Source organism: Mesoplodon densirostris, chromosome 4 (assembly GCF_025265405.1).
Source record: "Mesoplodon densirostris isolate mMesDen1 chromosome 4, mMesDen1 primary haplotype, whole genome shotgun sequence".
NCBI lineage: Eukaryota > Metazoa > Chordata > Mammalia > Artiodactyla > Ziphiidae > Mesoplodon > Mesoplodon densirostris.
In genome coordinates this window covers 164644582-164670068 of record NC_082664.1, presented here as the reverse complement: position 1 = coordinate 164670068, position 25487 = coordinate 164644582, and the positions used below count along the sequence as shown (strand labels likewise).

The following is a 25487-nucleotide window of genomic DNA, read 5'->3' as shown; positions in this document are numbered from 1 at the left end:
TAGTTTCTGCTTTATAACAAAGTGAATCAGTTATACATATACATATGTTCCCATATCTCTTCCTTCTTGCATCTCCCTCCCTCCCACCCTCCCTATCCCACACCTCTAGGTGGTCACAAAGAACCGAGCTGATCTCCCTGTGCTATGCGGCTGCTTCCCACTAGCTATCTATTTTACATTTGGTAGTGTATTTATGTCCATGCCACTCTCTCACTTCGTCCTAGCTTCCCCTTCCCCTTCCCCATATCCTCAAGTCCATTTTCTAGTAAGTCTCTCTTTATTCCCGTCTTACCCCTAGGTTCTTCATGACCGTTTTTTTTTTTCTTAGATTCCATATATATGTGTTAACATATGGTATTTGTCTTTCTCTTTCTGACTTACTTCACCCTGTATGACAGACTCTAGGTCCATCCACCTCACTACAAATGACTCAATTTCGTTTCTTTTTATGGCTGAGTAATATTCCATTATATATATGTGCCACATCTTCTTTATCCATTCATCCTATGATGGACACTTAGGTTGCTTCCATCTCCTGGCTATTGTAAATAGAGCTGCAATGAACATTTTGGTACATGACTCTTTTTGAATTATGGTTTTCTCAGGGTATATGCCCAGTTGTGGGATTGCTGGGTCCTATGGTAGTTCTATTTTTAGTTTTTTAAGGAACCTCCATGCTGTTCTCCATAGTGGCTGTACCAATTCACATTCCCAGCAGCAGTGCAGGAGTGTTCCCTTTTCTCCACACCCTCTCCAGCATTTATTGTTTCTAGATTTTTTGATGATGGCCATTCTGACCAGTGTGAGATGATATCTCATTGTAGTTTTGGTTTGCATTTCTCTAATGATTAATGATGTTGAGCATTCTTTCATGTGTTTGTTGGCAATCTGTATATCTTCTTTGGAGAAATGTCTATTTAGGTCTTCTGCCCATTTTTGGATTGGGTTGTTTGTTTTTTTGTTATTGAGCTGCATGAGCTGCTTGTAAATTTTGGAGATTAATCCTTTGTCAGTTGCTTCATTTGCAAATATTTTCTCGCATCCTGAGGGTTGTCTTTTGGTCTTGTTTATGGTTTCCTTTGCTGTGCAAAAGCTTTTAAGTTTCATTAGGTCCCATTTGTTTATTTTTGTTTTTATTTCCATGTCTCTAAGAGGTGGGTCAAAAAGGATCTTGCTGTGATGTATGTCATAGAGTGTTCTACCTATGTTTTCCTCTAAGAGTTTGATAGTTTCTGGCCTTATATTTAGGTTCTTTAATCCATTTTGAGCTTATTTTTGTGTATGGTGTTAGGGAGCGTTCTAATCTCATACTTTTACATGTCCCTGTCCAGTTTTCCCAGCACCACTTACTGAAGAGGCTGTCCTTTCTCCACTGTACATTCCTGCCTCCTTTATCAAAGATAAGGTGACCATATGTGCATGGGTTTATCTCTGGGTTTTCTATCCTGTTCCATTGATCTATATTTCTGTTTTTGTGCCAGTACCATACTGTCTTGATTACTGTAGCTTTGTAGTATAGTCTGAAGCAGGGGAGCCTGATTCCTCCAGCTCCGTTTTTCTTTCTCAAGATTGCTTTGGCTATTTGGGGTCTTTTGTGTTTCCATACAAATTGTGAAATTTTTTGTTCTGGTTCTGTGAAAAATGCCAGTGGTAGTTTGATAGGGATTGCATTGAATCTGTAGATTGCTTTGGGTAGTAGAGTCATTTTCACAATGTTGATTCTTCCAATCCAAGAACATGGTATATCTCTCCATCTATTTGTATCATCTTTAATTTCTTTCATCTGTGTCTTATAGTTTTCTGCATACAGGTCTTTTGTCTCCTTAGGTAGGTTTATTCCTAGGTATTTTATTCTTTTTGTTGCTATGGTAAATGGGAGTGTTTTCTTAATTTCACTTTCAGATTTTTCATCATTAGTGTATAGGAATGCCAGAGATTTCTGTAGATTAATTTTGTATCCTGCTACTTTACCAAATTCATTGATTAGCTCTAGTAGTTTTCTGATAGCATCTTTAGGATTCTCTATGTAGAGTATCGTGTCATCTGCAAACAGTGACAGCTTTACTTCTTCTTTTCTGATTTGGATTCCTTTTATTTCCTTTTCTTCTCTGATTGCTGTGGCTAAAACTTCCAAAACTATGTTGAATAAGAGTGGTGAGAGTGGGCAACCTTGTCTTGTTCCTGATCTTAGTGGAAATGCTTTCGGTTTTTCACGATTGAGGACGATGTTGGCTGTGGGTTTGTCATATATGGCCTTTATTATGTTGAGGAAAGTTCCCTCTATGCCTACTTTCTGCAGGGTTTTTATCATAAATGGGTGTTGAATTTTGTCGAAAGCTTTCTCTGCACCTATTGAGATGATCATATGGTTTTTCTCCTTCAATTTGTTAACATGGTGTATCACGTTGACTGATTTGCGTATATTGAAGAATCCTTGCATTCCTGGAATAAACCCCACTTGATCATGGTGTATGATCCTTTTAATGTGCTGTTGGATTCTGTTTGCTAGTATTTTGTTGAGGATTTTTGCATCTATGTTCATCAGTGATATTGGCCTGTAGTTTTCTTTCTTTGTGACATCTTTGTCTGGTTTTGGTATCAGGGTGATGGTGGCCTCATAGAATGAGTTTGGGAGTGTTCCTCCCTCTGCTATATTTTGGAAGAGTTTGAGAAGGATAGGTGTTAGCTCTTCTCTAAATGTTTGATAGAATTTGCCTGTGAAGCCATCTGGTCCTGGGCTTTTGTTTGTTAGAAGATTTTTTTTTTTTTTTTTTTTTTTTTTTTTTTTGCGGTATGCGGGCCTCTCACTGCCGTGGCCTCCCCCGCCGCGGAGCACAGGCTCCGGACTCGCAGGCTCCGGACGCGCAGGCTCAGCGGCCATGGCTCACGGGCCCAGCCGCTCCGCGGCATATGGGATCCTCCCAGACCGGGGCACGAACCCGTATCCCCTGCATCGGCAGGCGGACTCTCAACCACTTGCGCCACCAGGGAGGCCCTGTTAGAAGATTTTTAAATCACAGTTTCAATTACAGTGCTTGTGATTGGTGTGTTCATATTTTCTATTTCTTCCTGATTCAGTCTTGGCAGGTTGTGCATTTCTAAGAATTTGTCCATTTCTTCCAGGTTGTCCATTTTATTGGCATAGAGTTGCTTGTAGTAATCTCTCATGATCTTTTGTATTTCTGCAGTGTCAGTTGTTAACTTCTCCTTTTTCATTTCTAATTCTGTTGATTTGAGTCTTCTCCCTTTTTTTTCTTGATGAGTCTGGCTAATGCTTATCAATTTTGTTTATCTTCTCAAAGAACCAGCTTTTAGTTTTATTGATCTTTGCTATCGTTTCCTTCATTTCTTTTTCATTTATTTCTGGTCTGATCTTTATGATTTCTTTCCTTCTGCTAACTGGGTTTTTTTTGTTCTTCTTCCTCTATTGCTTTAGATGCAAGGTTAGGTTGTCTATTCGAGTTGTTTCCTGTTTCTTAAGGTAGGATTGTATTGCTATAAACTTCCCTCTTAGAACTGCTTTTGCTGCATCCCATAGGTTTTGGGTCATCGTGTCTCCATTGTCATTTGTTTCTAGGTATTTTTTGATTTCCTCTTTGATTTCTTCAGTGATCACTTCGTTATTAAGTAGTGTATTGTTTAGCCTCCATGTGTTTACAGATCTCTTCCTGTAATTGACATCTAGTTTCATAGCATTGTGGTCAGAAAAGATACTTGATACAATTTCAGTTTTCTTAAATTTACCTAGGCTTGATTTGTGACCCAAGATATGATCTATCCTGGAGAATGTTCCATGAGCACTTGAGAAAAATGTGTATTCTGTTGTTTTTGGATGGAATGTCCTATAAATATCAATTAAGTCCATCTTGTTTAATGTATCATTTAAAGCTTGTGTTTCCTTATTTATTTTCATTTTGGATGATCTGTCCATTGGTGAAAGTGGGGTGTTAAAGTCCCCTACTATGAATGTGTTACTGTCGATTTCCCGTTTTATGGCTGTTAGTATTTGCCTTATGTATTCAGGTGCTCCTATGTTGGGTGCATAAATATTTACAATTGTTATATCTTCTTCTTGGATTGATCCCTTGATCATTATGTAGTGTCCTTCTTTGTCTATTGTAATAGTCTTTATTTTAAAGTCTGTTTTGTCTGATATGAGAATTGCTACTCCAGCTTTCTTTTGATTTCCATTTGCATGGAATATCTTTTTCCATCCCCTCACTTTCAGTCTGTATGTGTCCCTAGGTCTGAAGTGGGTCTCTTGTAGACAGCATATATATGAGTCTTGTTTTTGTATCTGTTCCGCCAGTCTATGTCTTTTGGTGGAAGCATTTAATCCATTTACATTTAAGGTAATTATTGATATGTATGTTCCTGTTCCCATTTTCTTAATTGTTTTGGGTTTGTTATTGTAAGTCTTTTCCTTCTCTTGTGTTTCTTGCCTAGAGAAGTTCCTTTACCATTTGTTGTAAAGCTGGTTTGGTGGTGCTGAACTGTCTCAGCTTTTCCTTGTCTGTAAAGTTTTTAATTTCTCCATCAAATCTGAATGAGATCCTTGCTGGGTAGAGTAATCTTGGTTGTAGGGTTTTCTCTTTCATCACTTTAAAATATGTCCTGCCACTCCCTTCTGGCTTGCAGAGTTTCTGCTGAAAAATCAGCTGTTAACCTTATGGGGATTCCCTTGTGTGTTATTTGTTGTTTTTCCCTTGCTGCTTTTAACATGTTTTCTTTGTATTTAATTTTTGATAGTTTGATTAATATGTGTCTTGGCGTGTTTCTCCTTGGATTTATCCTGTATGGGACTCTCTGTGCTTCCTGGACTTGATTACCTATTTCCTTTCCCATATTAGGGAAGTTTTCAACTATAATCTCTTCAAATATTTTCTCAGTCCCTTTCTTTTTCTCTTCTTCTTCTGGGACCCGTATAATTCGAATGTTGGTGCGTTTAATGTTGTCCCAGAGGTCTCTGAGACTGTCCTCAATTCTTTTCATTCTTTTTTCTTTATTCTGCTCTGCAGCAGTTATTTCCACTATTTTATCTTCCAGGTCACTTATCCGTTCTTCTGCCTCAGTTATTCTACTATTGATCCCTTCTAGAGTATTTTTAATTTCATTAATTGTGTTGTTCATCATTGCTCGTTTCCTCTTTAGTACTTCTAGGTCCTTGTTAAATGTTTCTTGCATTTTCTCTATTCTATTTCCAAGATTTTGGATCATCTTTACTATCATCATTCTGAATCCTTTTTCAGGTAGACTGCCTATTTCCTCTTCATTTGTTAGGTTTGGTGGGTTTTTATCTTGCTCATTCATCTACTGTGTGTTTTTATGTCTTCTCATTTTGCTTATCTTACTGTGTTTGGGGTCTCCTTTTTCCAGGCTGCATGTTCTTAGTTTCCGTTGTTTTTGGTGTCTGCCCCCAGTGGCTAAGGTTGGTTCAGTGGGTTGTGTAGGCTTCCTGGTGGAGGGGACTAGTGCCTGTGTTCTGGTGGATGAGGCTGGATCTTGTCTTTTGGTGGGCAGGTCCACGTCTGGTGGTGTGTTTTGAGGTGTCTGTGGCCTTATGATTTTAGGCAGCCTCTCTGCTAATGGGTGGGGTTGTGTTCCTGTCTTGCTAGTTGTTTGGCATAGGGTGTGCAGCACTGTAGCTTGCTGGTCATTGAGTGAAGCTGGGTGTTGGTGTTGAGATGGAGATCTCTGGGAGATTTTAGCCATTTGATATTTCGTGGCGCTGGGAGGTTTCTTGTGGACCAGTGTCCTGAAGTTGGCTCTCCCACGTCAGAGACACAGCACTGACTTCTGGTTGCAGCACCAAGAGCCTTTCATCCACAAGCCTGCTAGTGTTGGAGGGTCTCCTGCAGAGGTGGGGTGTGGCTGTGGCTCACCGTGAGGACTAGGACACTGGCAGCAGAAGTTCTGGGAGGTACTCGTTGGCGTGAGCCATCCCAGAGTCTGCCATTAGCCCCACCAAAGAGCCCAGGTAGGCTTCAGTGTTGGGTTGCCTCAGGCCAAACAACTAAGCTAATTTAGTTGTTTTGAATGGTATATTATCTTAAATTGTTACTTAGAACTAAAGCCTACTTTGCAGTTTTATAAGATAAATTGTTTATCATTTTGTAAGATGAGTTACTTTCCATATTATTTTGAAGGTGTTTTAAACTTCCTTTTTGGTAAGGCTACTAATATACTATTCTAACATATCACAACAACTACTTGAAAAATTACTTTCGGTAGATAAATGTTAATACATTATTAATCTTAAAACTGTCTGAAGATCCTATTTACTTAAAAATCTTAAGAGTGAAATATTTATAAAGTGTCCTTTTATAATACAAGAAGGTATTTTGTATTTTACATCCTCAATAAGAAAATACCCATTGTATACTGTGAATACATTTATGGTCCTTCCTTGGTATATGCAGGGTATTGGTTCCAGGACCTCCAACGATGCTCAAGTCCCTCATATAAAATGGCTTAGTATTTGCATATAACCTGCACACATCCTTCCGTATACTTTAAATCATCATGTAGATTACTTATAATACCTAATACAATGTAAATGTAAATGCTGTGTAACAAAGTTGACAAAAGTTCTGCCATCAGTTTTATTTTTTATTTAAAATAAATTTACTTATTTATTTATTTATTCATTTTTGGCTGCGTTGGGTCTTTGTTGCTACACGCGGGCTTTCTGGTTGCGGGGAGCGGGAGCTACTTTTAGTTGCAGTGCACGGGCTTCTCGTTGTGGTGGCTTCTCTTGTTGCGGAGCACAGACCCAGACTCTAGGCACGTGGGCTTCAGTAGTTGTGGCACGTGGGCTCAGTAGTTGTGGCTCGCAGGCTCCAGAGCGCAGGCTTAGTAGTTGTGGCACACAGGCTTAGTTGCTCCGCAGCATGTGGGATCTTCCTGGACCAGGGCTCGAACCCATGTCTCCTGCATTGGCAGGCGGATTCTTAACCACTGCGCCACCAGGGATGTCCCTTTCAGGATTTTTTGTTTTGTTTTGTTTTGTTTTGTTTTTAATTCTGGTTTCTGCTCTGTTAGATTCTTTTTTAAAAAATTAATTAATTAATTGATTAATTTTTGGCTGCATTGGGTCTTCGTTGCTGCTCGTGGGCTTTTCTCTAGTTGCAGTGAGTGGGGACTACTCTTCCTTGCAGTGCGCGGGCTTCTCATTGCGGTGGCTTCTCTTGTTACAGAGCATGGGCTCTAGGTGCACGAGTTTCAGTAGTTGTGGCATATGGGCTTTAGATGCATGCTCAGTAGTTGTGGCGCACGGACTTAGTTGCTCTGCGGCATGTGGGATCTTCCCGGACCAGGGCTCGAACTCTTGTCTCCTGCATTGGCAGGAGGATTCTTAACCCCTGCACCACCAGGGAACCCCTCAGGGTGAATTTTATTCTGCAGGATCATTTTCTAGTTTGGAGAGATGTACAGTGAGGATAGATAAAATCATGAATGGTCTCATGATCATGAAGTAGGAAATTAGTTACTTTTAAGGTTCTGAGTTTAAGAAAGTGTAGTTGTATGTAAGGTAGACTCTGTGTGTGTGTGTGTTTGTGTGTGTTATACATGGTTTTCCACTCTCTACTGAAATATCTATGTATTTCCTCATCATTCCTTCCTTTCCTTTTCAGTTATTTATCAATTGACCATTTATGGCAATCTGTCTTATACCAAGTAAATACCAAAAGGAGGGTTGCTTCTTAAGGGTTTATGGTAAGATACCAAAAGGAGTGTTGCTTCTTAAGGGTTCATGGTCAGATAAACCATAAACTTGTGATGATAATTATGATATAAATGGTACAGAGGGTTGCGAATCTTAAAAAAATGCTTCATAGGGGAGGTGGGACTTTAAGCTGGATGTTTAGGAATGACCAGGCTTATGTATTTCTTATATTGGTTTTAAGTTTTATGAAGGTGGGCCTAATATATCAAATGGCTACTTAATCTCATATCAGTTGCTTAAAACATTTAAGAGAAAAGCATCTTTATCCTACGCTTTCCTCTTGTCTGTCCTGGTTTAGAGCTTTACTTAAAACACAGTTTGTGATTTTCTGGTAAAGATGGTTACATGAACAGTCCAGAGTGCTTGTGGATTGAAGAAGCGTCTGTTAATCAAAATAATCAAGGTTTATTGGTTTTAATTCCTTGTGATTTATTTTATTGTAGAGCATGGGCCTGGAATTGATATATTTACACCTGGTAAACCTGGAGAATATGACTTGGAAGGTGGTATATGGGAAGACGAAGATGCTCGGAATTTTTATGAGAACCTCATTGATTTGAAAGCTTTTGTTCCAGCCATCTTGTTTAAAGATAATGAAAAAAGTTGTCAGAATAAAGAGTCCAACAAGGATGATTACAAAGGTAAATGGTGGAGGACAAATTTTTTTATATTAAAGTGCTATAAAGATTAGTTTCAAAATAATATTTGTAAAAATTTTTTTTATTTACTAGTTTTGTAATACAAACATTGAGTCACTGGATTAAATGAATGACAGAATAATATGGACATCTTAATTAATTTGAGTCCACTTTATCTCATCAGCTTTATCTTCCCCTCATCGTTACCACAGATCCTCATGCCATGTATGTCTCCATCCATCAATTCATCATCAATCCATCCATATGTTCATTTCTTCAGTGAACAGATGGCATACAGAATCAAAGAAGTTATGGTCTTTGTTCTCAATGAGCATAATGTATTAAAAAAAATCTGAATATATCAAATTTCTTGCCAGGTATAAATGTAGATTCTAAGACAAACGATGCAGATTTTGTGAGTCTTTTTTTTTTTTTTTTTTTTTTTGCGGTACACGGGCCTCTCACTGTTGTGGCCTCTCCCGTTGCGGAGCACAGGCTCCGGATGCACAGGCTCAGCGGCCATGGCTCAGCCACTCCGCGGCATGTGGGATCTTCCCGGACCGGGGCATGAACCCGTGTCCCCTGCATCGGCAGGCGGACTCTCAACCACTGTGCCACCAGGGAAGCCCAAGTCTTTGTGTTTTTTGCAGCAGGTTTTCAATATGACTTTTAATTCAGAGGTACTGATTCTTTGATTTCAAACAGAGGCAAAGGAACCTAAGGATAATAAGGAGGTATCAAGTCCTGATGATTTGGAGCTTGAGTTGGAGAACCTAGAGATTAATGATGACACTTTGGAGCTAGAGGGTGGAGATGAAGCTGAAGATCTTACAAAGAAACTTCTTGATGAGCAAGGTAAACAATATTGCCAAAAATTTTAATTTTTGACTAGTTGTTTTTTTGTTTTTTAAACGTCTTTTTTATTTTACTTATTTTTGGCCACACTGTGCAACTTGTGGGATGTTAGTTCCCTGACCAGCGATTGAACCCGGGCCCTCGGCAGTGAGAGCACAGAGTCCTAAACACTGGACTGCCGGGGAATTCCCAAGTTTTGATTAGTGTTTCTACACAAAGCCCTTGCCTGAGTATATGGGTCTTTACTCTTTTATCCCTTGTTTTCCTGTTGTTTCTAGGCCATCACTTTTTTGGAATTTGATTTGAAACAGAAATACTACATGTCTTATATTATGTGACTACAAACTTTAGTGATAATCTGAATCTTAATAGATATTTCTTACACTTCTCTGCTTGCTAGCATTGTCCTTAATGTATTCTAATTCTGATATCATCTTTACAGTCTTAACGTAAGTGTATTTGAAAGTTGAGAGATAAAAAGACAATTAGTATATCAGTTCATCTGTGGTAATTTTATCTTTATAATTGAGTAATGTTTTATATTTAGTAATAAAAATAGCACATTGTTAATTATTTCCTGAATACTTCCCATCAAGTTTCTTTATTAGTTAGGATTCTTCATTAGAAAGATGCCTTCTGTCAGTATTGCCTGTCTCTCTATGGGCTTCATTGTTTCCTACTGCAGATTCTGTTTATCCATGTCATGAAGGGAGGGAGGCATGGCTGGAGGCTACCCTTGGCTCAAACCAGTTAGTGACATCAGAAGAAAAGAGGGCTTGTGTCCCACTGTCTGTGTATAAGCCTCATGGAAGGACTTGGCTAGTCCTGTGGCCGAGAGGAGTGGTGGTGTCTGTGCTTGGACAGCACCCTTCCCCATCAGAATCCCATGGATTGCCTTTGAGGGCAAGCGATGATCGTACTGTTAATTGAAGACATGGGAGAAGGGATGCATGACAGATAAAAATAGAAGATCTACTATAAAACTACATGCAACTTATTACGTATCATGTAAATGACTTTTCATGTAAAAGTTTGCCTTTTTACAGTTGATATCTGAAAGACAGTAGTGACTTAGGGTTATGATTCTAAAGATACCCACACTTTCTAGGGTAGTATCTCAAAAAATGCTTCATTTTTTCATGAGTAAGAAAAGTGCTCTAGATTATCTATGCCCCAGATAACTTCTTACTCGATGTTTTTATTCTTATATTGTCTATGTATATATATTTTTAAACCTGTTTAAAAATGAATTTCATATTAGAACAAGAGGATGAAGAAGCCAGCACTGGATCTCATCTCAAGCTCATAGTAGATGCTTTTCTCCAGCAATTGCCCAACTGTGTCAACCGTGATCTGATAGACAAGGTATGATTGCCTTTGTGTGACTTTACTCAAGCACGTAGACCTTGTAGGATAGCTCGAATTAGGAACGTCTATGGTCTTTGGACTGTTGTGGCTGTAGAATGAACCATTTCTTCAAATAGAATCTAATATGGGAATTCAAAATAAACACATACAGTGGTAGCCAATTTGTAGATGCTGTGTTTGGGGGTGGAACTGTCTAGAATCCTATTAGCTTGATACCTCTCCCCTTCACATAGGGATTCCTCAGTGTGGGAAATACTGTGTTAGACCAGAAGTTCTTAAAGTATGCTCTGTAGATTCCTGGTGTCTTCTGAGGCACTTTCAGGGCGTCTGTAAGGTCAAAACTCTTTCCATACTAATACTTGGATCTTTTTTCCCCCACTTTTTCACTGTTTTTGACATTTGCAAAAGTGGTGATGGGTAAAGCTGCTGGCATTTTAACACGAATCAAGCCGCATGGGTAGCAGACTGTACTAGTAGCCACTGCTGTGCATTATCAATTAAAAGAACAATGCTACTTTCACTTAAGAATCTCTTTGATGAATCCATAAAAATTGGAGTAATTTTGTTTCATTTCAGTCTTCGAGTACACTTCCTTTTAACTTGATAAAATAAGAAGGATGTGTAAAGCACATATACTGTCTGAAGGTTGCCTCGAGAAAAGGTTGCCTCAATCATTTGTGTGATTGAGTTGCAAGCTAAACTAGTTGCTTTTTACATAGAATACCGTTTTTACTTGAAAGAACTGATGGACGAATTGTGGTTATTCAGACGTGGGTGTTTAGCAGACATTTTTCTAACATGAACAGGTGAGCCTCTCACTTCAAGGGAAACAGTTAAAAGTATTTATTGCCAGTGGACAAATTTGAGTTTCCAGCAAAAATTAGAATTTTGGAAAACTTATGTTCACCACCATAAGCTTGACATCTTCCCAGTTCTTTTCTGAAGAGGCTTTATTGGTGAAACTTTCCTGATAAGATGAGTGGTGATGTTAAATAATGTAATTTAAAAACACTGTAAGTGTTCGGAAGATCTGCGTAGCTCAGTGAACCACTGTTCTGAATTACCAGTACATAAGGTCAACAAAATCTTGATTGGATATTAAAAATTCACTCAGTGCAAGATAGAGCAATGGATTTTAATCTAGCAGAGCATGAGAAGTTGATTGATAGATACAGTTTCAGATTTCACATTGCAACTGACGGTTAAGAAACTACCACTTGTCAAGTTTTGGTGAAGTATCAAAGAATATCTATAATTACTGAAAACAATATTAAAATATGCCTCCCTTTCCAGCTACATATATGTGTGAAACTGGAGTTTCTTTTTTCTTTTTTAATAAACTTATTTATTTATTTTTGGCTGTGTTGGGTCTTTGTTGCTGCGTGCAGGCTTTCACTAGTTGCAGCACGTGGGCTTGTTGCAGAGCACAGGCTCCAGGTGCTCAGGCTTCAGTAGTTGCAGCATGTGGGCTCAGTAGTTGTGGTGCATGGGCTTAACTGCTCCACCGCATGTGGGATCCTCCCGGACCAGGGCTTGAACCCGTGTCCCCTGCATTGGCAGGCGAATTCTTAACCACTGCACCACCAGAGAAGTCCCTGGAGTTTCTTCATATACTTCATCCAAAACAACATGTCACAACAGATTGAGTGCATAAATAGATACGAGAATCTATAGATATGAGAATCCAAGGTATCTTCTAGAAGAACACCACTCTTCTGTCACTAAATTTTTTTTCATTAAAAAAAATTTCCAAAAAATGTTAACTAATAGATTTATTGGTATTTTTATGTGAATTAATATTTTGAAAATTTCTCAGTTTTAACTTCTAAAACAGTAACTCCTGATAAACATATTAACCCACAAAAACAAAGTTCTTTCAGGTCCTTAATAATTTTTAAGAGTGTAGAAGACTCTTGAGACCCAAAGTTTGAAAATCATTGCTTTAAATCATTTTTAAGTCAAGGTGTAATGTAATCTTTTATCCTTTTTTCTCCCCATAATGCATTGAGGGTTCCCTATAGAGTACTACAGACATCAAGTTGTTTTTTGACTTTCAGCTTGTTTAGCTCTTCTACAAATAATTTAGATGTGTTTCAGTAACTATTCATATAATCAAATAGGCTTGAAAAAAGTTCCAAATTGGCTAATCACCTCTTGGAGTAATTAGATCAATGTACAGTTTTCAAAAACTTAGTAATTACAACATTTATGTCTGTTTTCTGAAGAGATAGTCTCTTTTTTTCTTTCATTTGTAGAATATAGCGGAGACTACCTTTTAAACAACTGCTTATTTTCCTAAGGTTGGGATATGATTGAATTTTTCCCCTGCTAAATTTTCATATATTCACTGGATATCAGCAGGATGAGACATACCTTGACATGCCTGCCACACACTTGCAGCCATTTTGAGTGCCATCCTGAAAGTTGAGTGGGAAGATCTCATGTGAATCTGTATTGGAAAGTATCCTGCAGTGCCCAGCTCAGTAATGACCATATGTCAAATTCTGGGTTAGCTCTTGGAGGTTCAGATGGAAAATAGGAGGTTACCCTGCCCTGTTGCACCCCAGTGGGTTCCTCCTGGGAGTCAGCTTCCTCATGAAAGGAATTTTTTCCATCTATATTGGCAGAAGTCCAAATGGGTTAAGAGGGAAACGTAGTTGGGAAATAGAAAAATCTAAGAATTCTTTTGAATTCAATACTTATGTAACAATATATAACCCGAAGTGAAGATTTCTTTTAGGTGACTTCTGCAGGTAATGTCATTCATGGTGATGCTTATTTCTGCATGCATTTGATGATCAGAAGAGTTTATTTTTACTTAAAAAAATAAAAAATGATTGTTGAACTGTCTTTCATTTACTTAACAACGTTTTGAAACAAGTTTTCAAAAACTGCTTGTTGAGTTGTCAGGCAGCACTTGTAACCCGGGCAGACAGACACCACCCCAGTGATTCCTTTGCTTTCATTTCTCCCCAAAGGGCAGGGCTGGTTAAATCTAAGAATTAATATACATGTGAAGCTTTTTTTTTCTTTTTAATTTCCTCAAATTTATTAATTCTGGCAGTTTTCATATAGTCTTTTATTCATTTATTCTACATATTTATTGAGCCACCACTATGTGTACCAGGCATTTACATGTTTTACGAACTCCTAATCTTTGCAGAGTTTTGAGCATTGTAGTTTTCTTCCATCTAACTGGCCTTTGATTATTGTGGTAGGAAAAGTGTTTATTGCCCTTTAAAGGATAATGTTCTAAAATAGTTATTGAAGTACATCTTATTTTTTGTTTCCTAATTTATGTTGAAACATAGGCCATTATTAGCCATTAAAATTTTTTCTTTATATTTTTCAAAAAATGTTGATTTGAGGGGTATGTGTGTGTGTGTGAAGTTTTCCAGTGTTGACCAGTTTTCTGAGTACATGACCTTTGGGATTTTTATTATACTGGTCTAGAATTTTTCAGTGTTTCATATGGGTGAATTACTTGAAGGAACTTTAGTATATTTTCAGCTTTTCTCTTTGTTATTCTAATTAGCTGTAAGAAGCTTTAATGTTATAAAATATAAACTTTAATAAAATTTATTATACTCCCTTTACAAGCAGAAGAAAAAATTTACATTGGTTTTACTTTTGACTAATAGTGACAGTTTCAATCTTGGTGAATACTTTCAATGTGAGTTAGTTTCCTGGGTTTGAATCTAATCACCATTAGTTGTGTCATTTTTTTTTTTTTTTTTTTTTTCTTTTTGCGGTATGTGGGCCTCTCACTGTTGTGGCCTCTCCCGTTGCGGAGCACAGGCTCCGGATGCGCAGGCCCAGCGGCCATGGCTCACGGGCCCAGCCGCTCCGCGGCATATGGGATCCTCCCAGACCGGGGCACGAACCCGTATCCCCTGCATCGGCAGGCGGACCCTTAACCACTTGCGCCACCAGGGAGGCCCAGTTGTGTCATTTTTTTTCAGCAAAAGTTTTAATCAAATGGGAGGTGTTTCAGTGAGTGTATTGTTGAAGAGTTGAACCCCCTTGTAGGGAAATCTGAGGATCTTTGTTACCTGATCCTCAAATCTACCTAAAGATTGGGATTAATGATAAAATAATCATGTGAACCTATGGAAGGAAAATACTTGAGATACCCAAAAGGATATTTGATAATAGTTTTTTTCTTTGTAAAGTATAACTTCAACTTGTTATTTTCTTAAACCATGTATATTGAAAATCTTTGATAATGTTTAAAAAATATATATACCTGTATTTAAAAAATACCAACTACTCATAGTTTTTTTTTCTAATGGCTTCCCGGAACATACACTTCTCATAGCTTTTCTTCTACACTTATATTAGATGTTAGACATATTGATGAAATATTGAACACATTTTCATTTTTAAAATATAGAATAGTGGATTGCTGTACTAAATAATAATTATGGGTATTTATTGTAGTCCTATGATGTGGTTTCTTTAGTTTGTTATCAGATCTGATTGTTGTCAGTAAACATTTTTACTCAGTGTTGAAGCACTTTTACATGTTTCTGGGGATAATCTGTGTCTTTGTCTCATACGTAGTTGGTCTTTATTCTTTTTTGGTTATCCTTATTAGCATTAGTAATTTCCTTGGTTCCTGGCTTCTTGTTACTTTGTACATTTTACCAGAAAACTTTCCTGTTATTAACATTGATTTATGAGATCAAAAGCATGGATTGCACATTTCATATAGTTATTGGCCAAACATATCATGGTGGGTCTTCAATCTACTCACTTGAAGTTCTGTTTCTAACACTAGGTTGCAATTAAAAAGTTTATGAAACATATATTTTGAGATATATAAGGAGAGAGGAGTTTAAGCTTAGTGATCTTTAAAGTTTGGGATATGCTTATAATACTAGTGTCTTAAAACCATTGTGAAATGTTTAGGAACTATTAGAAATCCATTGTAGCATGCAGGGTTTCTGCTTTCAGTAGCTAAATGGAGATTTTTTAAAGAAAAAAGTTTGCTTTTTCTTCTATAGGCAGCAATGGATTTTTGCATGAACATGAACACAAAAGCAAATAGGAAGAAGCTGGTCCGGGCACTCTTTATAGTTCCCAGACAAAGGTAGGTAAAAAAAAAAAAAAAAAAAAAAGTAATTTCTTAGTGTTTTTACCCTGCAATGATGATTGTAAGGTCTAAGTTCTTGTTTATTTATCTCTTAGAAAATATCCCTTGTCAACAGAACTTTTTATCATTGTTGTTAGCATATTTTCTAGAACTTCTCATTGATTTTTGTTCATGAGCTCTAGTGGGATGCTTTCCTGTTATTTTGAGAGAAAAAATTTAAGAATTATAGGAACTTAAATAACTTAATCATTGCTAGAAGCAACTTGTTTAGACTTTTGCCTCTGAGGAGAAAAAATAATAAATGGTATATCTTTTTTTGGAGAGTTTTTATTTTGTGGAAAGCTCGGACTAAATTGATTGTATCTAATTTTTAAGAGTTGTGTTTAAATGAAAAATTTCAAGTTTTTTTTTGTAATTATGCTAGTTTAGACTTGGAAGTCACATTAGTGATTATGTTGCTGGTAATTCAAGAAATTATGAATAATGCTGGTAGAGAATTCTAATGCTCTAACTTACACTAAATTAAAACCCCTACTTCACCCGCATATTTTAGGACCACAACAGGTCATAGATTGTTGACCTTAGGAACCTGGAGGAGATCCATTTCTGTTTATTCAACAGTGAATAATTAAAGGATTTTGTTAACTATTATCATGATTACATACATCATAGCTAAGATAGATACTTTCCCCAGAAGATACGGGTTCTGAGGGATTTCACTAAAGATTTCTTAAGCACAATTTTAATTTCATTCATTGGTCTCTTAAATGGTAACATTTCGCAGTGAAACCAAATCACTACTTTTTTCCTTTATATTGGTTTTTATCTCCTGTCAGCAGCATTAATGAGCATTTGTTTTTTCATTTTAGTGGGACAAGGGAGATGGAATGTGCTAATATAGCGAGTAGATAATTCAGAATTATCTAATCGAGAAAATCATAGATGAATTATTTTTATTATGTAAAATTATATACTGCATTTCATCAAATCTGAGGTGCCATCAGTTATGAGGTGCATGATTATTTCATGTACAACTAAGAAAGAAAAGAATATTGCCAGGTACTTTTAAGCCTTTGATTGTGAGACACATTCTACTTTCAAACTCAAAATTTCAAACTCAGATATTCTTTTCCTTAATATTTTGGACCAGTTTTTAAAATTGATTCTTTTCTTTACCTATACAGTGGAGTGTTTACTTTCATAGTTTTCTTTTCATCTGTTTATTTGAATGAAGAAACGCAGTAACAGTTATCTGTACTTCTAGCATAGAATGATCCAAATTTAGCAAAAATAAAAGGCTTTGTTAACAAAAGAAAATATGCAGTAATATTAAATAGTTTACTTATAAGAGAGCATCTTGTCTCCCTTTATCCCCATTCCTTCCCACTCCCCCACCCCAGAGAAAACTCCTGAAAAACTATATACTATTACTTGGTTTTGTGCCAGTTACATCCTTTATAACTGGATTTATCTGCTTAGCTCAGCGGTTAGCTGCAAATTAGAAGTAGTTGGAATCTGCTAGAAACAGACTTGAAAGTAGTAGGAAGTGACAATTATGGTTTGAGAGGAGAGAAAAAAATAAAGATACAAGTACTTAAAATGTATATCCTTTTGGAGCTATGAGGAAGAGACCACATAGTCTTATTATATACCTGAAATATATAAATATAATAATTTAGGTTTCTTATATTCAGCCTGAGTGATCAGGAAAGGTTAAATTATGTTCTAAAATTTATTCATTAACTAAGGGGCTACTCTATACTGTGATTAGTGCTGGAGATACAGTGGTGAACAAGACAGGTTCAAAGAGAATTCTAAGTGCAGTTGACAGGAAGAATCCCAGCATGCTTTGAAGTGTATAACACGGGGAACTGATTGACTTAGTCTCGGCAGTAAGAGAAGGCTGCCTGGAGCAGCCAAGACCTGAGAAAGGAATGAGCTAGGTGAGGGATGGATGAGGAGAGGGAACGTAGAAAGCATTTCTGATACAGGCAACAGAACCAGAGACAGGAAAGGTCATGCATCAAACTGCTGAAAAAACCTGTTTCTTGGTTTCCCTGGACATTGTTTTCTAGACTAAGCTGCAGCAGGGAGGCCACGTTACTTCTTTATCCTCAGCACTGAGCACAATGCCTCACAGACAGAAGGTGATAAAATTATGTAACCTGGTATTTACAATGCCTTTTCTCATCTAGCCCCTTTTCAACTTCTTCAGTCGTCATTCTAGCCACTCTTCTTGGAAAATCCTGATCTGTAATGATTTCTTTAATACCCTTTGTTCTTTGCTTCCAAGCCTCTGCTTTCTACTCTATCTGGGATATCCTGTATTTTTCCACTGAAAAATCTCCAGTCTTGAACTCTTAGCGTAAGCATTATCTTCTCTGAACAACCATCTTTATTTCCCTTACATATATATAGGTGCTCTTTAATAGACTTTCGACTTAATGTCTTCATACATACAAAGAATTCAGCACATTACATTAGGCATATTGGGTCAGTGTTGGTTTGCGCCTGTACCCCTATGAAACTGTAAAAATATGGGCCCTTTAAAAGAGGACTAGATCTTTTCATTTTGAACATCTACAACATCAAGTGTAGTGTCTGATACACAGTAAGGGCTTGAAAATATTTGATGAATTAATATTGGTCATATGCAAATTTAAAATTTTATTTAAAAAATAAGTAATGCACTCACAAGACTCAGAACACTGAAGTATAAAACATTGTGCTGAAAAGTATCTTTCCTATCCTTGTCTCCCCATCTACCCAATTCCTACTCCTCCCAGTAGGAAACCGCTGTCTTGATTCTTGAATCCTTCCAAAGTTTCTTTTGCATGTGCAAGAACATGCAAACATTCTTATATTTACTGCTTTTTTACACAAGGGCAACTTCTTATACCTATTGAACTGAACTTTACTGTTTTCACTTAACAGTATATCTTGGAAATCTTTTCATGTCTATACATAAAGATTTCTCTTGTTCTTTTTAAAGCTGCAGTGTTTCTTTTTATGAATGTACTGTATTTAACCACTTTGGACTTCCAGTCTTTGCCATTACAAACAACCCTGTATTTGTATAATACCTTTCCTTTCTTCTTCCTCCTCTTCATTATGTTAGCTAGTGGTTTATTCATTTTAGTTTTTCTCACACACACACACACACACACACACACACACACAAAACCCAGCCTCTAGATTATCTATGTATTTATTCTACTGTTTTATTGTTTTCTTACTCATTATTTTTGAATTTTATCTTTATTTTCTTCTTTTTTGGTTTCTTTAATTCATTTTGTTCCTTTTTTGGCATTTATATTATATATTGCTGTCCTCTGACCCTGGTTTTAGCTGTATCTCTTAGTTCTGACGTGTGGTGATTTCTATTTTTATGTTTTCTGGAAATTCTCCAATTTCAGTTTGTTTTTACATTGTTACCTAAGGAGATATTTGAGAGAGTTGAAATTTCCAGGTAGTGGGACTTTTTTGTTTTCTGGCTTGGTTAATAATTCATATTTTTATTGCACTGTGATTAGAGAATACTGTGTTACTTGTGCTTTATGGAATTTTTTGAAATTTTCTTGTGGCCTATTATATAGTCAGTTTTCATGAACATTCCACAAACATTTTTGGAAAAAGGGGCACCTCTCTCTTTGTGTGGCATCTCCCTCCCCTCCCCCCAAAGGACATGGATCCTAGTGAATGTCTTTATTCTTCTCTATGGCCAGGATTCCCTCCTTTATCCATTTAGCCCCTCCACCCTGAGCCGACTATAAAAACCAGAATGAATCATTTAATAGTTACTTGAGTGCCTATGACTGTGAGGACCCGAAGGTTTTATATGTGTGTGTATGTGGTAGAGAATTTAAGCTATCTTATCTAGTTTGTATAGTTTGGTTTAGGAAGCACTAAACTCAATAACTCTTAAGGTTTTTACAGTTCTTTTCTTTAAAAAAAGCAAAAAACAAACAAAAAAAGCTTTATTGGAATATAATTCACATAACCATACAGTTCACCCATTTGAAGTATACAGTTCAGTGTTTTAAGTATATTCAACTATCACAACAATAAAATTTTAAAACATTTTTGTCCCCCTAAAAGGAACCTTATATCTATTAGCAGGCAGTTCCATTCCCTCCCTGCCCACTCTCTCCCCTATCCTAAGAAACCACTAATCTACTTTCAGTCTCTATGGATTTACCTATTCTGGGTATTTCCTATAAATGAAATCATAAAATATGTGGCCTTTTGTGCCTGACTTCTTTTGCTTAGTAGGTTTTCAAGATTGATCCATATCATAGCATGTATTAAAATTTCCTTCTTTTTTAAGGCTGAATACTATTTTATTGTATAGATATATACCACATTTTGTTTACCCATTTGTCAGTTGATGGACATTTGAGTTGTTTCCACTTTTTAGCTATTATGAATATGCCGTTGTGACTCTTTGTGTACAAGTTTTTGTGTGGTCTATGTTTTCAGTTCTCTTGGGTATATACCTATGAGTGGAATTGCTGTGTTTTAGGGTAACTATGTTTAACATTTTTAGTAACCACTAAACTGTTTTTCACAGTGGCTGCATTTTACATTCCCAACAGCAATGTATGAAGGTTCCAGTTTCTCCATATCCTTAGCAACACTTGTTATGGTCCCCGTTTTGATTATAACCATCTTAGTGTTGTAGTGGAATCTTACCTCATTGTGGTTTTGATTTGCGTTTCTCTAATGGCTAATTATTTTGAGCATTTTTTCATGTGATCATTGGCCATTTGTATGTCTTCTTTGGAAAATGTTCTGTTCAAATCCTTTACCTCCTTTTAAGTTGTATTATTTGTCTTTTTATTATTGTTGTATGAGTTCTTTATATATACTTTGTACACGTCTCTTATCAGATATAATTTGCAGATGGTTTCTTTCATTCTGTGAGTTGTCTTTCACTTTCTTGGTATCATTTGCAGCACAAAAGTTCTAAAAATTGATTTATTCCATCTTTACAGTTCTTAAATGTCTGATGTGAAGCACTGTTTTAACTTTCGGTTGTGTTCTTCCTTCATTAAATAAATAGTGGTTAAAAAAAGATCATAAAAGGCTGGCATTATATCTCTTAGCCTGTTAATTTGAAGGAATCCACAGAAATGAAATCTACTAGAAACCTCCTTAATTATGTATTTATATATCATCCTACAGTTAATTTGTAGTATAACTGTCCACACATATAATTGAAATTTCATATAAAGTGCTTACATCTTTTAAAAAAATTTTATTGAAGTATAGTTGATTTACAATGTTAATTTCTACTGTACAGCAAAGTGACTCAGTTATACATGTATATATTCTTTTTCATGTTTTCCATTCTGGTTTATCACAGGATATTGATATTTCCCTGTGCTGTACAGTAGGGCCTTGTTGTTTATCCATCCCATATATACTAGTTTGCATCTGCTAATCCCAAGTTCCTAACCCTTCCCTCCCCCACCTGACCTCACCTTTGGCAACCACAGGTCTGTTCTCTATGTCTGTGAGCCTGTTTGTGTTTTGTTTCATAGATGTATTCATTTGTGTTGTATTTTAGATTCCACATATGATATCATATGGTATTTGTCTTTCTCGTCTGACTTACTTCGCTTAGTATGATAATCTCTAGGTCTATCCATGTTGCTACAAATGGCCGAGTAGTATTCCACTGTATATATGTACCACATCTTCTTTATCCATTCATCTGTCCATGGACATTTAGGTTGTTTCCATGTCTTGGCTATTGTACAAGCTGCTATGAACATAGGGATGCATGTATCTTTTCAAATTATAGCTTTGTCTGGGTGTATGCCCAGCAGTGGGATTGCTGGATCATATGACATAAAGTGCTTACATCTTAAGTATATGTGTATATCCACACCTAGATCAAGATAGAGAACATTCCTAGCTGCTCCAGAGGTTCCCTCACCTAAGCAACCTTTCAGGTGTAAAGTCAGCCAGAATCAGGGAACGTACCTAAGCATCTCTTAGTTCCTTGTGTTGAATATAGACGGACCTGGTATTGGTTTTAGTGACTTTGAAGCCATATGGATTTTGCCGTGTTTTAGCAGATGGATGTATGTTCAGAATCTCTTTACATTAATATAAACAGAATATTCTTCAGAGGTGAAGTGCTTCACTTAAGTCTTGGACAGCTTTTCCTGATCCAGCTTTTAGGAGCATTTGCTGGAGTTTTTGTGAGAGACTGTATAATTGGACCTCCCCTTGCTAAAAAATGAGAAACTGAGTTTTGGGAAATCTGTTAGCATGTTGCACCACTTGATGGCACTGTTGAATTGGGAACGTGAATGTTGTGGAAAAAGTCATCGGAGCATTTGGTTGTCAATTTCAGAGTAAATGATCCCAATCTTTTGTTTATTATATTTTCTCCTTTTTTTTTTTTTTTTTCCTGCGGTACGCGGGCCTCTCACCGTTGTGACCTCTCCCGCTGCGGAGCACAGGCTCCGGACGCGCAGGCTCAGCGGCCATGGCTCACGGGCCCAGCCGCTGCGCGGCATATGGGATCTTCCCGAACCGGGGCACGAACCCGCGTCCCCTGCATCTGCAGACGGACTCGCAACCACTGCGCCACTAGGGAAGCCCTATTTTTTCCTTTTTGAATCATCATTTGCTTTGGTGTTTCCTATGAAGAAAAACCTTTGTATTCTTTAATTGAACAGTAACAGTGTTCTTTCACATTAATTTTTTTCTAGACATTTTTGAGCACAGATATAATTAATAGCTTTCAACAGTTAAATTCTTTAGATTTTAAAGAGACAGAAAAAAGCTGGACTTTTTTTTTTGAAAGCTGATTGATTATGAAATAAAAGCCTTTAAGATTCCTTTTTTTCCCCCCTCAGGAACAAAAAAAAAGTATGTTATCCTGCTTTCCTGTTCTTACTTGTAGTTAGTAACTGGATGTTTACTTACTTGATGATCATTAACTGCTTGTAGGATACTTAAATGTGTGATTTAGGAGACCTTGAAAGTATAAGCAAGGTTTTATTATTATTTAAGAAAAAAACATTCTTTTTAAATGGTTCACTCATTAATTGTTTGTAAAAATAATTATCACTCTCAGAAGATTATAAAATTCAGTTTTCAAAGGAAGGGTCTAAGTTTATTTTCTAGTTCACTTTTAGAAAAGTCAAATAAAATAAAATATATATCTAGCTTAAAATTTAACACAGAAATTTGCTTTTTATGTTGATTAAAGTGTTTTATAACTTTCATGTGATTGATGTAGCATTTAGCACTCCATTCCCTTTGGGCTTGCATTTGTAGGAAGGTGGAAAAGACAGAAAAACATACTTAAATAGGGCTAACATTGAAAAAATATGTAATTTCTTATATTATTTGCATCATAGGGGATCTTATTTTGTGAAGTAAGGAATGAACATTCACAGAACTTGGAAGATTTAAGTGGGGCAGGATGACATTTAGTATCAACTATCCATTTAATTGTAAAAAGTATAGTGGAAAAAGGAATTTTAGGAATTTCTTAGTTTGAGAAGGATTTGGTGAGTTTATTAGTAGAGGATTCTGAGAAGACGGAATATCTGGCTTTACTTCCATATAACCAATTCTGAAAGAAACAAAAACTAGGATTACTAACTACTTAGAAAGGCTTAATTAAAAGAGTTAAGATCTTCTAGAGGATCCTTAAACTAATTTTTAAATTCCTGTTGAAGCTGGAAGTGCTGACCTGTGTTCTTAGTTTACTGATGTTACTCTGCATGGATAGCACAGGCTGCTTTACTTTAAAATGGGTGGCTCTATCCGCCTTTCTTTTGGGGCTGGGAAAAAGCTTTGAAGTATCAATAGATTGAGCCAATTGGAAGAATAAAAAAAATGAAGCGAAGTATAGGTGACTTGCCCAGGAAAAGAAGAAAAAAGGAAATGACATAGTTTGGTTAAAATTTTTTGCTTCTACGTGTTATAATCTCAAATTTTATTGAAAAATACATTGAAAAAGACAATCAAGATTAATATTAATTTTGTAAACTCAGGAGCTAATTCTTAAAAAAAAAATCCAGGTAGAGAACCATTTAGAAAATACAAAGAAAACATTAAAAAGTTTAAGAATAAGCCAGATGATATACTAGAAGTTTAAAAAAAACATTTGAAGGGCTTCCCTGGTGGCACAGTGGTTGAGAGTCCTCCTGCCGATGCAGGGGACACGGGTTCGTGCCCCGGACCGGGAGGATCCCACATGTCACGGAGCGGCTGGGTCCCTGAGCCATGGCCTCTGAGCCTGCGCATCCGGAGCCTGTGCTCTGGAACGGGAGAGGCCACAGCGGTGAAAGACCTGCGTACTGAAAAAAAAAAAAAAAAAAACCACTTGAAAACCTCAGTGAAACAAGTAATTTTTTTTGGAAAAAAATACACACATTTTCAAACTTGATTCAATCAAGACAAAATTAAATAGACCAGTGATTATGGAAGAAAATGTAAAAAGTCATCAGAGTAATTTATTTGCTGTATCATTTTTTCCAGAGCATAACTTCCCATTTCATAATATGAAGAAATAGGCAAAATCTTAACAAAAAAAAGAGCGAAGATGTTAAAAGTGTGGACCAGTCTCACTTTTTAATGTCGACATAAAAATTCTAAGTAAAACACTAACAAATTGTATTTAATAGTATATTAAAAACAAACATCCAGCATGATCAAAGAGGATTGATCTTAGGAATGAAAAGCTACTTTAAACAGGAAACTTATTAATATATGTAACAGCAGTAGGGAAAATAAACTATATGATTATCCCATTGACTGCATAAAAGATATTTGATAGAGCTTCCCTGGTGGCGCAGTGGTTAAGAATCTGCCTGCCAATGCAAGGGACATGGATTCGAGCCCTGGTCCTGGAAGATCCCACATGCTGAGCAGCAGCTAAGCCCGTGTGCCACAACTACTGAGCCTGCGCTCTAGAGCCTGCCAGCCACGACTACTGAGCCCACGTGCCACAACTACTGAAACCTGTGTGCCTAGAGCCAGTGCACCACAACAAGGAGTAGCCCCCGCTCACTGCGCCCCCCACGCGCAGAAACAAAGACCCAACTTGGCCAAAAATAAATAAATAAATAAATAAATAAATAAAGATATTTGATAAACTAGTGCTTGTTTGTTAAAATATAAAACTTGATCAAATTTAATATTATTCTTATAAAAATTGGATGATACTTCATTAATATGAAGAATATTTTAGAATAAAAGCTGACAGTAAGAAATATCTATCAAGCACCTGTGAACAAATAAGTAAATTATATATGTTAGAAGGTGATAAACTTTATTTAAAAAATAATAGTGCAGGGTAAGGGGCTGGGGGGGTGGGATTGATTTGCAGTTTCAATGGTGTATTCAGAATGGGTCTCATGGAGGGGGTGTCATTGGAACTAAGACTTGACCTTTGTGAGGGAGTAAGTGGCGGAGATATCTGGGGAAAGCACACTCCAGCTACTGAGAAGAGCCAGTGCTGAGGCCCTGAGGATTACTGGGGGTCCGGTGAGACTGGACAGAATAGTAGGAGATGAGGTCAGGACAATTCATGAGGTCACAGAAGTGCTGTTTGAGAGAATTAGAACCTGAGCCTCCTGACTCCCAGTGCATTACTCCTTGTTATCCCATGACCTCAACTCTTGAGTCTTATTTTTCTGACCTGTAGTTGTGGCAGTTGGGAGGGGTAGAACCTGGGGCATAGGTTTAAAGTCCTATATTTGTAATTGATCATGAACTGAGAAAAAAAAGTATTTGTTGCTAAAGTGGATATGAAAAAGCTAATGTTCCAACTAAA

At 36.8% G+C, this 25487-nt stretch overlaps 1 protein-coding gene across 3 annotated transcripts in view; it reads left to right on the top strand.

Moving 5' to 3' along the window:
- UPF2 (UPF2 regulator of nonsense mediated mRNA decay) overlaps positions 1 to 25487 on the top strand; it is a 100231-nt gene that overhangs the window by 21149 nt on the left and 53595 nt on the right. For all 3 annotated transcript variants that reach the window (XM_060097604.1, XM_060097603.1, XM_060097605.1), the window contains exons 5-8: positions 8170 to 8367; positions 9070 to 9219; positions 10481 to 10584; positions 15594 to 15679. In XM_060097604.1, the coding sequence (XP_059953587.1) occupies positions 8170 to 8367; positions 9070 to 9219; positions 10481 to 10584; positions 15594 to 15679 (538 nt within the window). The remainder of the gene's footprint in view (positions 1 to 8169; positions 8368 to 9069; positions 9220 to 10480; positions 10585 to 15593; positions 15680 to 25487) is intronic.